Source organism: Delphinapterus leucas, chromosome 20 (genome assembly GCF_059928025.1).
Source record: "Delphinapterus leucas isolate spDelLeu-1000000601 "Yukka" chromosome 20, BTC_Dleu_Yukka2, whole genome shotgun sequence".
Classification (NCBI taxonomy): Eukaryota; Metazoa; Chordata; class Mammalia; order Artiodactyla; family Monodontidae; genus Delphinapterus; species Delphinapterus leucas.
The window spans coordinates 43,453,287-43,469,295 of record NC_143148.1 but is presented as its reverse complement, the minus strand read 5'-3'; the positions used below and the strand labels follow the sequence as shown (position 1 = coordinate 43,469,295).

Here is a 16,009-nt window from a genome sequence, read left to right as displayed (position 1 = left end):
AGTATGGTTGTTGGGCTCGTGTTTTCTTTCCATTTCTCCCAGAGTGCCTAGCAGAATATGGGTATTCAATGAGTTGAATAATCACATACAGCTATCTATTTGTGCCTAGCATGGAAAATCAGAGACAAAGACTGGGAGACAATAACAATAACCTTCAGACAGATGCAACAACACAAAATCCAGAGCACAATTTCTTGCACATTAAGCCAGTCATAGTGGTCTTTAGACTTGCTAGCTTCTTAACCTAAACTGATCCATTGGAGAAGCAATCTATTATAATGGTAAATAACAGGAGCTGTGGAGTCTGATAAATCTGAGTAACTACTGTGCCTCTGCCACCCAAGTGCTGTGACCTTGGGCAAATTATTTAATCTCTACAGGCCCCAATTTCTTCATATTTAAGATGGGTATAATGATACCTGCCTCACAGGGCTGTTAAAAGAAATTGTGACAATGCATGTAAAGAGCTTAGCAGAGTAAAGCTCTCAGTAATGTCATTTATTTCTATTGTTTTTAACTTTTAAAACTTTACAGTTTAGCTACAAAAATATTTCAAGCACTATGGCTTCAATGTCTGCATTATTAAGAGTGGACATAAGTTTGCTTAGCAACCACTCCATTCCACATTTCATAGTTTGGTGATGCTGCCAATCTCAATACACTAAGGATGGGTACATGATGCAGGCCTAGATCATAGTCTCCATCATCTTAGAAATAGTGATACGTCCAAAGGGTAGACAAAGCAGAGTTAATCAGAGTCCTTCCCAGAGACTGAAGGTGCTAGGAAAAAAAACTTTCCTTTTTTAACAGGGGTTATTAAGTTAGGGCAATATATTCCTAGAACTGCCGGCCATCTTAGCTGACTACACAGAATTAGATTCTCCACAGCAGATGTTGCAGCCAAGATAATTTGAGCCTTTGGATCCCACTGGACCTAAACCTAGATCCACCCCCAGGTCTTACGAGTTATATGAGGCAATACTTTCCAATTCTGCTCAGTTTGGTTTGGGTTTCTGCAACCAAAATAATTCTTACTAAGAAAACTGTGTATGTCTATTTTGATAGACGAAGATTTTTCTCCATCCCAATCTATCTCTAACTTCAGGGCCTGTCATAAGCTCTATATAGTTTTTTTGTCTAGTTATAAAATGATAATCATAATGCAACCTTGAGAAGTTGCCTGAAATGTATACAAAAGTGATGTTCAAAATACCACTAAAAGAAATGCTGAGAATAACTTATTATTCACTTCAGAGTTTAAAGAGTCTTTGAAAAGCTCCACCTAGCTCACCTATACCCAAGCAAATGTATTCTTCTTGCTTTCCTTTTACAGCTGTCTGTAAAGTTTCTAAATCTCTCAACTAATATGGTAGTTTCTTGTTTAATCTCTAATACCATCTTCTGATGTTTTTGGAACATTGTAGTGGATGTCTGTTGTTTATGCCTGCCTACCATCCATTCCACCTTCTTTTGGTAACATCACCTTGATTATCTTTTGAGAAACCACCACTTTCAGTCCACGTGGAGCCGGGGGAGTTGCCCTATTCCCTGGCTCCAAGGTGAATACGTGACTTAGGCCTGGCCAATCGGAACGTCCCATACCTCTTGCCACATGCTTGAACGTGTATGACAGAGGTCCAATATTTCTGGCAAAATGACTGGGAAACAGATATTACAAGGACCTCAGTTCTCTTCAAAATTAATTTATGGATTTAATACAATTTAAGTCAAAATCCCAAAGGAGTTTTTTAAAGAATGATAAAATCATTCCAAAATTTATCTGGACAAATAAGTAACTATACCAGCCTGCAATTGTTTATTGTTATTTTTCAAATTCTTCTTGACTGGTGTAGTCCACTTGAATTATCAATTATTAAATGTTGTTACAACATACAGTGTGGTTACGAAACACTCAAACAGAAAATCTAGAATCAGACTGCAGAATATAAAAAATTAAATATGTACAAAATGGTGCAATTAAAATCAGAGAGGAAAGGACAGGTCATTCCTACGGTGGCAGATACGTAGCATATTGTACCTCACCCCGGCACACTCATTGCAGACATCACTAATTAAGCATAGCCTTTCCTGCTGAACCCAGATATCACTTTGGAATCTTTCCCCACATGGCACTCCAGGCAGCCACACCAATCTATCTGACAGTGCATCCAAGAGGATTATTTGACAAATGCTGAGATAATCAGCTATTTGGGAAAGTATATAAAGTTAAATCTCTTGCATACCTATGTTAAAATAAACTCCACGTAGATTAAAGACTTAAATATAAAAAATGAAACCATAAAATGACTAGAGCAAAGCTACTGCAAAAGAACATTCTCAGAGAGAAACAGAGAAACTCTAAGATGAGGAGATGTGAGCAAGAGCGGAAAGCAGAGTCTCAGCACAGCCTGGGTTCGTGACATTTCTGAGGCCCGGCTGCTCAGCTTTTTCTGGAGTCCTGAGACCTGTCGGTATCTTTGCAATACCTCCATCCTTTTATTTGAACTAGCTTGAATCGGTTTCTGTGCTTTGAAACCAACAGAGCCTTGAATAAGGCACATGCATTTCTTTTAAAAAAAAATTTATTAGTTATCAACTGATTTTACTAAAAATAAATAAATCTTTAATTTGTCTGAGTCTCTTTAAATGAAAAATCAAAGCTTCCCATTTTCCAAATGTGAGGTGTAGTATTTTATATACATGACAGATTAATTAAACTGAAAGATAAGGATTTAACTTTCTCATCTCTCTATCCCATCAAGTTTCCTTTCATAAAGCATTCTAAAAAACTTGCAGGGGCTTCCCTGCTGGCACAGTGGTTAAGCATTCACCTGCCAATGCAGGGGACACGGGTTCAATCCCTGGCCCAGGAAGATCCTACATGCTGCGGAGCAACTAAGCCAGTGTGCCACAACTACTAAGCCTGCACTCTAGAGCCCGCGAGCCACAACTACTGAGCCCATGTGCCACAACTGCTGAAGCCCGCGCACCTAGAGCCTGTGCTCCACAGCAAGAGAAGCCACCACAATGAGAAGCCCTCGCACTGCAAGGAAGAGTAGCCCCCGCTCACCGCAACCAGAGAAAAGCCCACGTGCAGCAACGAAGACACAACGCAGCCAAAAATAAAATAAATAAATTTATAAAAAAACTTGCAAAATTAAAAACAAGAGGGTAAAAGGTGGTAGAAAGAAAGAATGCTGCAGAAAAGCCAAAGTAATTTTTTTTAAAAGCTGCACTTTGGGAATTCCCTGGCAGACCAGTGGTTAGGACTCTGCACTGTCACTCACAGGCCGGGTTCAATCCCTAGTCTGGGGAACTAAGATCCCACAAGCCGGGTGCAGCTGGGGAAAAAAAAAAAAAAAAAAAAGGCTGCACTTCACATATTCTTAATTAGTTATATGTCAAAACATTCTAGCAATGTCTTGGGAGCCAGATCATAGAAACCAAAACAAATTTGAGTTTTATAACTCTTTACTTTTCCTAAAAGGTCAATCTACAGATACCATAATCACTGGCGCTTTGTTTACATACAAAATTATTTCACAAGTTTTGTTTTTACACTGAAATCAAGCACAAATTTTATGAAGGACTCAAGTGTATATTCCTTAGAATGGCAGTTAGTAACTAAGTCAACTGTATTTCTCCAGACACAAAATATTAAACTCACCTGAATATACCATCATTTCTGTAGAAGAAGCCAACAACTCCTTTCACTAACCTAGGGAAAAAACCCTTTAAAGGAAGAATATGCTCTCATGCTGTGTGGCTATGTAGTGTTTATAAACTAAAATTTTTCTTCTCAATCCCCATAGCCAGCTGACACTGCCTAAGTCCTTTATAACAAAGCTAAGTGCTTCTGCTGTCCCTGGAGAGAAATTTCAGGGCTAATTCACTATATCCAACCTGCCCCCACATTCTGTCATTTCTTGCTTTGAAACAGTGGCTCTCAATTTTCCACTCCAACATCTCTGAGGCATCAAATGCCCATGCTAGTAACAGAGGCCAGAGATTCTCTACAAGTATGCAATCTTTGGGTGCCCCAGGCAGTCAGAAGGAGGCTGTCTGGGTAGGAAATCGTCCCCAGTGGATCTGCTGTCCCCTGGCAAGGAATCACCTGCTTTAAACTGTTTCTTGAATTGAATCTTCCTCTCTATTCTCAGGGCCACCACCATCACCCCCTTCAATGGTTATCACCTCTGCTTTGGATTGCTTTTCACTACAACAGCTGTAGTTTTTCCTACATTTGCTCTTTCCTCTTTGCATTACATCAAGCGCATCCACTGCTGCCAACCCAAAATTCTGTTCCCATCATGTCACTTCCTGGCTCAAGAATGGATTGCATCAGTTCCCCATCCCTTCTATCTCTCCAATCTCTCCCTTTCTCGGCCAGCCTTTTCTCCTTGCTGTATAAATATGTCCTAATTCTTTCCCTTAAAACAAAACAAAATAAAAAACAAACAACTACGAAAGTAAAATCCTTCTTGGATACTTTATTCAACTCTAGTTACCATCTTTGCTTCTTCTTTTGTTTTTCTGAGAAACTTTAAAAAAGTAAGGTCTACTCACTGCTCTCTGCTCTTGTCACTCTAATGAAACTGCTCTTAACAGAACTCTAACAATCTTGTTCTCTAATCACCAAACCCAACGGACTTCTTTTTCCTTCTTGACTTCTCCAGCATCTGAAGATGTTGATCACCCCCTTCTTTGTGAAACTCTTGCCTCCCTGACTTCCACTCCCTGGACCATTTCTTTCCAGATTTCTCTTCCTCCACTATCATTTTAAATGTAGGGGTTCTGCAGGGTTCCATCCTGTTCCTACTTCTCTTTTTTTTTTTTTCTTTTTTGCTGTACGCGGGCCTCTCACTGTCGCGGCCTCTCCCACTGCAGAGCACAGGCTCCGGACGCGCAGGCCCAGCAGCCATGGCCCACGGGCCCAGCCGCTCCGCGGATCCTCCCGGACCGGGACACTAACCCGCGTCCCCCGCATCGGCAGGCGGACTCTCAACCACTGCGCCACCAGGGAAGCCCCCTACTTTTCTTTTTAATTTGCACTCTGTTAATGATTACATTGACACTTATGGCATTAATAACCACTTCTACCCTAACATCTCATAAATCTTCAACTCATTTCTGACACTTCTCTTGACTACAGACCTGTACCAGCCTTTTGCACCAGGTTGTCACACAGGTGACTCAAATTCAACATGTCCAAACCAAACTTCTTCTCTTCACCCAAAAAACTAGTTCCTCCCCCATTTGTTTTGGTTTCATAGATATCCACTTTCCCAAGCCAAACATCTAGGAGTTATCCTCCCTCTCTTTTCCTCTCCCCTTAGGTCCCCAAACTGATCATTTAGACCTGTTGTTTCTATCTCCTTAATATCTTTCAGCTTCATACTGTCCTATCCAGTCTCACTATCCTAATGGTGTCGCAACAGCCTCCTAGCTGCTTTCCCTTACCTCATGTCTTGAGCTCCTACACTCCCCATCTGCCACTCTTCCTAAGAGATTGCTTCTTTGTTTAAAGCACTGCTCATTTAAAGCATTTTAAAACCTGGGTGGCTTGCCAGGCCTAAAACTTTTTTTTTTAAGTGTATTTTTTAAAATTAATTAAACTATTTTTGGCTATGTTGGGTCTTTGTTGCTGCGTGCAGGCTTTCTCTAGTTGCGGTGAGCGGGGGCTACTCTTTGTTGAGGTGCGCGGGCTTCTCATTGCAGTGGCTTCTCTTGTTGTGGAGCACAGGCTCTAGGTGTGCGGGCTTCAGTAGTTGCGGCGCACGGGCTTAGTTGCTCCACAGCATGTGGGATCTTCCCAGACCAGGGATTGAGTCCATGTCCCCTGCATTGGCAGGCAGATTCTTAACCACTGCACCACCAGGGAAGCCCCTAAAACTTTTGGTAGTACACACTCATCAGTAAACATGTGAGTCTACACGCTCATCCCACGAATATTCATTAATGCATACATATTATAGAATATATACAAAATGTAAACATCAAGAATGGGGGCTTCCCTGGTGGCACAGTAGTTGAGAGTCCACCTGCCGATGCAGGGGACACGGGTTCGTGCCCCGGTCCGGGAAGATCCCACATGCCACAGAGCGGCTGGGCCTGTGAGCCATGGCCGCTGAGCCTGCGCGTCTAGAGCCTGTGCTCCGCAACGGGAGAGGCCACAACAGTGAGAGGCCTGCATACCGCAGAATAAAAAAAAAAAAAAAAAAAAAAAGAATGAATGAGATAAAGATGAAATACATACACTAAATATATCCCTGATGAAGTCATACTATCTTAGCTGCTGTATGATTCAAAGTACAACACAGTCTCATATAGTTCATTATTCATGGTAATGTATTAATCCATATTTCAAATAGTCTTCTTGACAATTTCATTTTTTAGGCTGACTTCTTGACAGGCTTACCTTGAAATGTGACAAAGAACTCCTACTAGGAGAAATGTAAACCCTACATTTTTATTATTTATAGTGTTAGAATTATCTTCAGTCAACGGTTTCTCTGTGCAAATCTTTAATCTCATTTTGTGAAGATTAATTTAGTTAAAAGCAGATAATACATTATAAATCCACTCAACCAGGCTCAAGTAAACTGCAATAAGTTGCAATATGATAATAGCAGACAAATTAATAAGGTCACCACATTCAATTCCTGTGCTTTGTGAAGCTCTTTCACTCTTCCCTCGAGACATCACCTTGTGTATCGAGTGTGTAATGGCACTGTCTTATAAGACTGAGGAAGAGAACCAGGGTTATTTATATAATATTAATAAAACTCAAGTTCTTCCTTTTTTAGGTTGAAAATATAAACCCCACTAGTGACCACTGCTTGGCACTGCAAACAAGGCCTTTGATGATCTGGCCTCTGCCCACCTTTCCAGCCTGCTCTCCAGCTACACACTTCCTGCATCTTCCCACACTTTACCTCTCTCAACACACCAGCTACTCATCACTTTCTTACCTCTGACATGCTGTCTCCTTTGCACTGCTACCTCTGCTTCCGGGGCATCATCTTCTCATCTCTTTTAAAGCACTATCACAGCCTGCTATAACTGTTTCCCTACTAGCCTAAAGGGCAGGGATTACTCCCAGTTTTGAATTTCCAGCATCTACCACAACACCTCATTTGCAGTAGGTACTTAAGGTTGACTGATAGAATGAAAAAGGTCCAAATTCCTCTGGCCTGCTTTCAAGGCCTTGCATAATCTGGCTCCAATTTATCTACCCAGCTTAATTTTCTTCCCCCAAGTCCATTCCTATTCTCCTTACTTCCTATCGTAGGTCATGCTCATTTTGGCTTTTGCTCAATTTACCTCCTCAACTTGGACTACTTTCCATCTACAGAGAAGCAACTTGTCCTTTAAGCCTCAGACAAAATTATCCCTTCCCCAATGAAGTCACACTTGACTCTTCCATCCCCCAACTGATCACCTCTTCAGAGAACTCTTGAAGAGTGAGTACTACACATTTCAGCAATCTTTTCCCTCCCCAATTTCAGTCTAAGTTCTTTGATGCCAGGGACCACCTTCAACTTCTTTTGCACACTGATCTCTCACAACACACTGCAACATGATGATGCATAGGAGATGCTAGAAGTTCTGAATGACTGGTTGTAGATATCACGGTACAAGGGAGACAGCAGTGAACTGGGTTTCAGTCTGAGTTCCACCACTGATTACTTAGGTGACCTTAAACATGCCACTTAACCTCTTTGGTCATTAATTCCTCATCTGGAAGATGAGACTTCACAATTTTTTTAATTCCAGGTAAGATTTTTCCTCTTGCCGAAAGGAAACAACATTTTCCCCCCAAAAATCAATAGAAATTCTGAGACCTTCGGTAACTCACTTAACATTAATGAGCATCATCTGTTCTTCAGCTGGGTAGGAGAGTATGCTAGCCTAGCCAAGGACAGTGACTGGATCCTTGAATGACTCAGTCTGCTCAGCACAGCAGAACACTGTTCCATAGCCACAGGCTGCACCTCATCCCTTAGGTACAAAGATAAACATATGATCACAAAGTAAAGTAATCTTTATCCCGTAAGGACTACATAGCAGGGAATACATCAGTTGAAGTTGCTGAGTTATCAATTGAGATCTAAATTAAAGCCTGGTTATGGTTTCTAAAAATGCTCTTAGAATTTTCGTAACCAGTCTGTATTAGAACCAATAAATTTCTCATATTTTTCTAATAATTTAGAGGGCATATTTTAGCAAGAAGGGGACTCTATAAGAAATAATCTGGTTACAAAGACATGGTTTCTCATATAAACATGTCTAATCATTCAAGTGAAATACAAAGAGGCTAGTTAAAAAGAAAAAACAGAAACACAAAACGTCCTAACAATTTAGTGGTTATTTAAGAGATAGACTGATGAATATACACGGCAAAGTCTCAAAGAAAATGTAAAATGTTTTCTCTAGGAGACTCTCAACTTCTCCAACATACGGTGAAGAAAGTGGCAGTGTAGGAACCCAAACTAGCTTCTTCAAATGAGCAGCCTAATAATGTCAGCAGTATTCGTTACACGTCCCCTAACATACACAAAGAGCAAGTCATATTATATAAGACACTCAAAATCTCAATCTATTCTAGATATAAAAATTACTCTCAACTCTGAAATTAAATTTCATGTCAGACAACTTCCTCTATACACCTAACCATTTTCTTTTCAATAGATTTGACAACAATACTTTTAGAATCATATTTACACAATAAAAGATGATTTTCCAACAATATTCCAATGAGAATTGCTTCAAAAATTTATTGATCTTTTCTCAAATATCAAACCTTAAGCTGGGGACTTCCCTGGCGGTCCAGTAGTTAAGACTCCCCATTCCTAATACAGGGGGCCTGGGTTCGATCCCTGGTCAGGGAACTAGATCCCACATGCCACACTGAGAGCCCACATGCCACACTGAGAGCCCGCATGCCCAGACACTATAAATATCTTAGAGGAAAACATAGGCAGAACATTCTATGACATAAATCACAGCAAGATCCTTTTTGACCCACCTCCTAGAGTAATGGAAATAAAAACAAAAATAAACAAATGGGACCTAATGAAACTTAAAAGCTTTTGCACAGCAAAGGAAACTATAAACAAGACGAAAAGACACCTCTCAGAATGGGAGAAAAAATTTGCAAAGGAAGCAATTAAGAAAGGATTAATCTCCAAAATATACAAGCAGCACATGCAGCTCAATATCAAAGAAACAAAAAACCCAATCCAAAAGTGGATGGAAGACTTAAACAGACATTTCTCCAAAGAAGATATACAGATTGCCAACAAACACATGAAAGGATGCTCAACATCACTAATCATTAGAGAAATGCAAATCAAAACCACGATGAGGTATCACCTCACACGGTCAGACTGGCCATCATCAAAAAGTCTACAAACAACAAGTGCTGTAGAGGGTGTGGAGAAAAGGGAACCCTCTTGCACTGTTGGTGGGAATGTAAATTGATACAGCCACTATGGAGAACAGTATGGAGGTTCCTTAAAAAACTAAAAATAGAACTACCATATGACCCAGCAATCCCACTACTGGGCATATACCCTGAGAAAACCATAATTCAAAGAGAGACATGTACCACAATGTTCACTGCAGCACTATTTACAATAGCCAGGTCATGGAAGCAACCTAAATGTCCATCGACAGATGAATGGATAAAGAAGACGTGGCACATATATACAATGGAATATATTACTCAGCCATAAAAAGAAAGGAAATTGAGTTATTTGTAGTGAGGTGGATGGACCTAGAGTCTGTCATACAGAATGAAGTAAGTCAGAAAGAGAAAAACAAATACCATATACTAACACATATATATGGAATCTAAAAAAAAAAAAACAAAAGGTTCTCATGAACCTAGGAGCAGGACAGGAATAAAGACACAGACGTAGAGAATGGACATGAGGACACAGATCGGGGTGGGCAGGGGGGAGCTGGGACGAAGTGAGAGAGTACCATTGACATATATACACTACCAAATGTAAAATAGATAGCTAGTGGGAAGCAGCTGCACAGCAGAGGGAGATCACCTCGGTACTTTGTGACCACCTAGAGAGGCAGGATAGGGAGGGTGGGAGGTAGATGCAAGAGGGAGGGGATATGGGGATACATGGATACATATAGCTGATTCACTTTGTTATACAGGAAGAACTAACAAAACATTGTAAAGCAATTATACTCCAATAATGACATTAAAAAAAAGAAAATGAGATCCAATAAAATATGTATACACATTAGAAAAAAAAAAGAGCCCGCATGCTGCAACTAAAAAGATCCTGGGGCTTCCCTGGTGGCGCAGTGGTTGAGAGTCCGCCTGCCGATGCAGGGGACACGGGTTCGTGCCCTGGTCCGGGAAGATCCCACATGCTGCAGAGCGGCTAGCCCGTGAGCCATGGCCGCTGAGCCTGCCCGTCCGGAGCCTGTGCTCCGCAACGGGAGAGGCCACAACAGTGAGAGGCCTGCGTACTGCAAAAAAAAAAAAAAAGAAGATCCTGAATGCCACAGTGAAGATGTCACACGCAGCAACTTAAGAACTGGCACCGCCAAATAAATAAATTAAAACAACAACAACTTAAGCTGGACACGATGCTCTTTCCTAACCTCTTCTGGAACACTTTTTGATGTGTAGTCTAATTCAAATATAAATTCTAGAAGCTTTCTGGATAGACCCCATTTCCAGCACACAAGATATAGTAAATTCAACATACACTATGATAGAAGAGTAGTCACCCCTTCATGCTGAGAATCTGTGAATTTCAGCATATCTTAATATCAGTGCTAAGAGACATTAGTCAAAACTACTAGCACACGGTTATTAGCAAGTTTTAAGGTTCCGAACAGCAAGTGTGAAGGAATAGGAAAAATCAGAGGGATGAAAAACTAAATGCAAAACTTAAGGATAAAAAAGTTGACCTATACAAGAGATGACAGGAAAACAAGATTAGAAAAAGGTGTTTGCATGCAAGTGCAAACTCATTCTTGAAGTGTTCACCTAAAACAACTTATTCTTACCATGTATGTCTTTTCAAGTAAAATGGAGCCTTGGATTTTAACAACTTGTTATCCTGGCTATTCTGAGAGTGCCTGTTAACTCACAGCATACCTTCATGACCTAGCCCTACCTTCCTCATTCAGACTTTGTTTTCATTACTGTTGTTTACTGCTGTATTCCCAGTCCCCAAAAAAGCTCCCAGCACATAAACTGTCAAATGAATAACAACCCTGTAAGGAGGTATTATTACTATGCTGCTTTTACAGATGAGGAAACTAAGGTGGAGCAAGGGTGAGTAACTTGCCTAGGGGTTACAAACCACTAGCCAGAAACATACCCAGGTCTAGCTGACCATAAAGTCCTCATTCGTCCTCTGCCCTCACTGGGCAAAATGACTTCTTCCTGTCTCCCACTTGTGTCTTTACTGTTGGCAGCTTTCTCCTTAGGGGAAGGCTCAATTCAAACTTCAACTTTTCCATCAGCCTTTTCCTGGGCATCCTCAACCTCTGATGCCCACGACAGTCTTCCATAGATCTCCTCTCCTTCCTTTGTGCTGCGCCCTCTTCAGAGTTCTATTCTCACATCGCTTTTAACCCTTTGCTGTACTATTTCTTAACTCTCTCTTATCTCAACTCCAAACTTCTTGAGGGCAGGAATCAGATACTATCTTCAAGCGCCTCTGGCACGTGGCAGAGCTGAATAAATGTTTCATGTATGAATGAATAATCCCTACAAATCCATGAGATAAAAAAAAAAAACCCTTAGCTCACTCAGTTCCCTAACCACAGGCAACCAGAGACTAGTTTTCCTTTGCTTGGGGGTGGTAAGGGCATGCCTGAAATTCCCTGCCCACACCACAAAAGAGCATCACTGTGCTATGTTAAGGTAGTTTTTCAAGTTTTGAGACATCTAATGGAAGGACCATACAGTTCCAAAACTTTAAGGGCTAATCATAAAAATCCATCTTTTAAAAGTAGGCTTTGGACTTCCTTGGTGGCGCAGTGGTTAAGAATCCGCCTGCCAAGGCAGGGGACACGGGTTCAAGCCCTGGTCGGGGAAGATCCCACATGCCACGGAGCAACTAAGCCCGTGTGCCACAACTACTGAGTTTGCGTTCTGGGCCCGTGAGCCACAACGACTGAGCCTGGGCTCTAGAGCCTGGGAACCACAACTACTGAAGTCCGCACGCCTAGAGCTTGCGCTCCACAGTGAAGAGTAGCCCCCGCTTGCCACAACTGGAGAAAGCCTGTGCACAGCAACTAAGATCCAACGCAGCCAAAAAAAAAAAAAAAAAAAAGTAGCCTACCTGGGACGTGGCGCAGTAGTTAAGAATCTGCCTGCCAATGCAGGGGACACATGTTTGAGCCCCAGTCCGGGAAGATCCCACATGCCACGGAACAACTAAGCCCATGTGCCACAACTACTGAGCCTGCGCTTTAGAGCCCACAAGCCACAACTACTGAAACCCGAGTGCCTAGATCCCGTGCTCCCCAACAAGAGAAGCCACCGCAATGAGAAGCCCGTGCACAGCAATGAAGAGTAGCCCCCCACTTGTTGCAACAAGAGAAAGCCCACGTGCAGCAATGAAGACCCAATGCAGCCAAAAATAAATAAATAAATAAATAAATTTTTATTTATTTATTTTTTTTAAAGTGGCCTTCCTGGATGGGACACTAGCTCTCAATTTTACATGTCTGGTTCAATTAAATCACTGTTTTCAGTGATTTTACATATTCTAAGCAATTTTATTTTTATATCCCTTGGCTTGAAAGTTCAATTTCATACTTTCCCCCACACATAAGAACAAAAACTACTTGTCTTTTACAAAATGGGAAAATAAAATAGAACCTGTGTGTTAGATAAATAGGCATTCAATAAATGTTATGCTGCCATTTGTAAACCCTCCTTCTAAAAGCACATGTGGCCTATTTTAGTCTAATGAATATTGGGAAGCATTTACTAGATGATTTTCACTTAATTGGTATGAATACCAGGTTCAAATTATATCTAAACAAAAACTGGATTTTTTTAAAAAATATGGGGTAAAAAGTTGAAATGTCTGCCCACCACCACTGAGCACCACATAAATAGTACTACATTCAATATTCTGGCTCTAAGAATTTACAACCGAATTCTTAGCTAGCCCAATTTCAAAGTACACATTTATGGTAACAATTTTTTTACACACATACCACTCAAGCCATGATCTATAATTTTACTCCTTTTATTAGCACTAATTTCTGAGCAATGTCTAGCCCCACCTAAGTGAGATATAAATGAGATTTATAAATAGGATATTATAAAGGTGGGACACTGGAATTTCACAACTGGAGCACATTAAAATATTTACTTGCAAACTAACATTCTCCCAAACATTTACCAGCAGATTTAGAAAAAAGTGACAATCACTTTGCCAAGCTGGACTTCTGGCCTCTCAGTTTGATGATTGGCCTCTTCCTACCTCCACTCCCCACCCCTTCCCTTCTCTTCTTCCTCTGCTAGGAATACCCTCCTGACTCATCTCTGCCTATGTCCATCACTTCCTTAGAGACCTGGCTCAAGATTCAGCTCCTTGAAAAATTCCTCACTGACCAATACAATTTCCACTAACTACTTCCTAACTTTGCATTCCCTTGGCATTTATATAGTTTGCACTCCGTAATCTATAAATTGTAAGTTGTTTTGCACTTTTCTATCCTTTCCCCAACTAGACACCAAATAGACACATCATCTTTTATATTCTGTTCTATATAGCCAGCAATAAATGCTTCTTGAATGACTGAAATCATCAGTGAAAGAAGGCTGATTGCTCAAAAATTTCTGAATATTACCTCCAACATGTATGAGTCCTTCAAGTAGATGAGATTTAATTTTGAGATTTAGTAAATCATAAATTTAGTAAATCCATAAATTCATCACAAAAGACCCAAGTAACAGATCACATGCATACTTAAAGAATAATCCTAGCTATTTAAACATAACTTGAGGTTTAACATTTCAGGCTTCTAATAAGCTTAAAGCCTTGAGGCCTGTGAATGGTAGGAAGCTGGCACCAGTCTCCTGCAAAAGGGGCAAAACTCTAGTTGGCAGTAAATGTTCAAACACGTGAGCGTCCACTGTTAAACAAGGCTCATTAACCACACAAACTTGCTGTTTCAGCTTTCTGGCTTCAATGACGTGCTATGATCTCCTTTGGTAATTGTTGAGAGCCAATGATGGGTTAAATTCCCATAAATTAACCAGCGTTTTGGTGGTTTGCCCAAGCATACCACTGGCACCGGTGTGGACGAATTTTTTTTTTTTTTCTAACAGACCCGCCTGCCCTGGGGAGCCAGAGGTGAGCGAAGAAAGCGCCAACCCGGCACTTCTCAGGAGGCAAACGGAGACCTCCAGAGCTTCGCTCCGTCCCCCTCTAGTTCTTAATGTCAGCTTATCGTGCAGAGGCGGGGCTTCCAGCACGGCTGCTTCTTACTAAATCTCAACCGAGTCTTCCTTGGGGACTGCAAGCCACACTTCGGCGGCTGCCCAACTTTTCCTGTAGGGAGCATCAGTTTTTCCATCCTCAAAGCTCCAGCAGACGGCGTTTGGGGAGACCCGGGCTACCAGTAGAGAGGAAGGTGAGGACCCGGGGGGCGGGGGAGAGGGAAGGGTCTGGCCCAGCAAAGCGGGTAGGGTGGCAGAAACAAAGTGAGCGCCGGTCAGCCCAGCACCGCCCGCCCGCCCGCCGGCCCCGCTCACCCTCCAGCAGCACCTCCTTGCCCGCGCGCTTCAGCGCCTGCACGGCCTGGTCGTGGGTGGCCTGGCGCAGGTCGGTGCCGTTCACCGACAGAATGGCGTCGCCCAGCCGCAGCGCCCGGCTCTGGTCGGCCGCCAGTCCCGGGAAGATCTTGGAGATGAGAATCGGCATCCGGTTCTCGCGGCCGCCCTTGATGCTGATGCCCAGGCCGCCCGCCTCCTGCTTCACCACCCGCACCCGGCGCACGGGCGGTGACGCGCCCGCCTCGCCCGCCGGGCCCCGCGGCGGCGCGGGTGGGCTCGGGGGGCCCAGGCCGCGGCTCGGACTCCCAGGCAGTGAGTCGCCCGCGCTGCCGCCGTTCGGGAGGCCGTTGAAGGCGGCCGCCGCGGGCCCGAGAGCGGGTTCAGGCTCAGCCGCCGCGGCGTCGCCCGTCAGGCTCAGGCTCTCCCCGCTCAGCTCGGCCACCACTCGGACCCAGCGCTCCCTCAGGAGCAGCTCCACCAGCCCCGCTTTGGTGGCCCGCGTCCACACCGCCATGGCCGGCCCCGCTCCCGCCGCCGCAGTCGCCGCAGCTACCCTCATTCCAGTCAGGCAGCCTCGGCGCTTCCCCCTTCCCGCCCGAGGGGGCGGGCCCGCCGCCACCACCCCCCCCCCGCCACCACCCCCCCGCCGCCGCCACCGCGGCGATTCATTATTCATTAGGGGCCACGCCCACCTTCCGGAGGGGCGGGGAGATGCCGGCTGAGCCGCTTCCGGGAGGTTAAGGAGTTGACCGCAGTCCAGTGGGTTACAGTTTACCGGACGTGGGCAGCTCTAGCGAAGTGGGGCTTGGACTCACCTTCTTCCTCGTACGCCTCCGATCTCCCCACCCCCAACTCCTGACCTCTACCGTGCAATTCACCAGAGCTGCCTGGGCACGGAAAGCAAAATCAGCTTCGAGAGGCACTTTGCAATCCTGCAAGACCGAGTTGCATGTTCACTTGCACTGACTGGTTCGTTAGGTATTTACAGGATGCTCCGCAGTGTGCTCCCTTTGAGGCCTGGAGAGGAGCTGGATAAAACGTGCCACAGCTCAGAGCTGGCGGTCTGCTGGGGGAGGAAAATGGAGAACCAACCAACCTGATGTGATATTATGTGGTTAAGTGACATGTAGAAAACACCCTGAGAGCAGAGTAGAAGAAACATTTAGTTGGGCCTGGGGACAGCTTCACAGAGGTGACAGTGGAAGCTCAGTAGTCCACCTAGGCAAT

The 16,009-nt window shown here is 43.4% G+C and overlaps 1 protein-coding gene across 3 annotated transcripts in view; it reads right to left on the bottom strand.

Annotated features, from left to right (window-relative positions):
• SNTB2 (syntrophin beta 2) overlaps positions 1-15,361 on the bottom strand; it is a 101,311-nt gene extending 85,950 nt beyond the window's left edge. Inside the window, exon 1 of one of the 3 annotated variants that reach the window (XM_089902414.1) lies at positions 14,762-15,361. In XM_089902414.1, the coding sequence (XP_089758540.1) occupies positions 14,762-15,341 (580 nt within the window). In that variant the 5' untranslated portion in view covers positions 15,342-15,361. The remainder of the gene's footprint in view (positions 1-14,761) is intronic. The other 2 variants (XM_089902413.1, XM_022583340.2) reach the window with 2 other exon arrangements.
• Between the last annotated feature and the right edge of the window lie 648 nt (positions 15,362-16,009).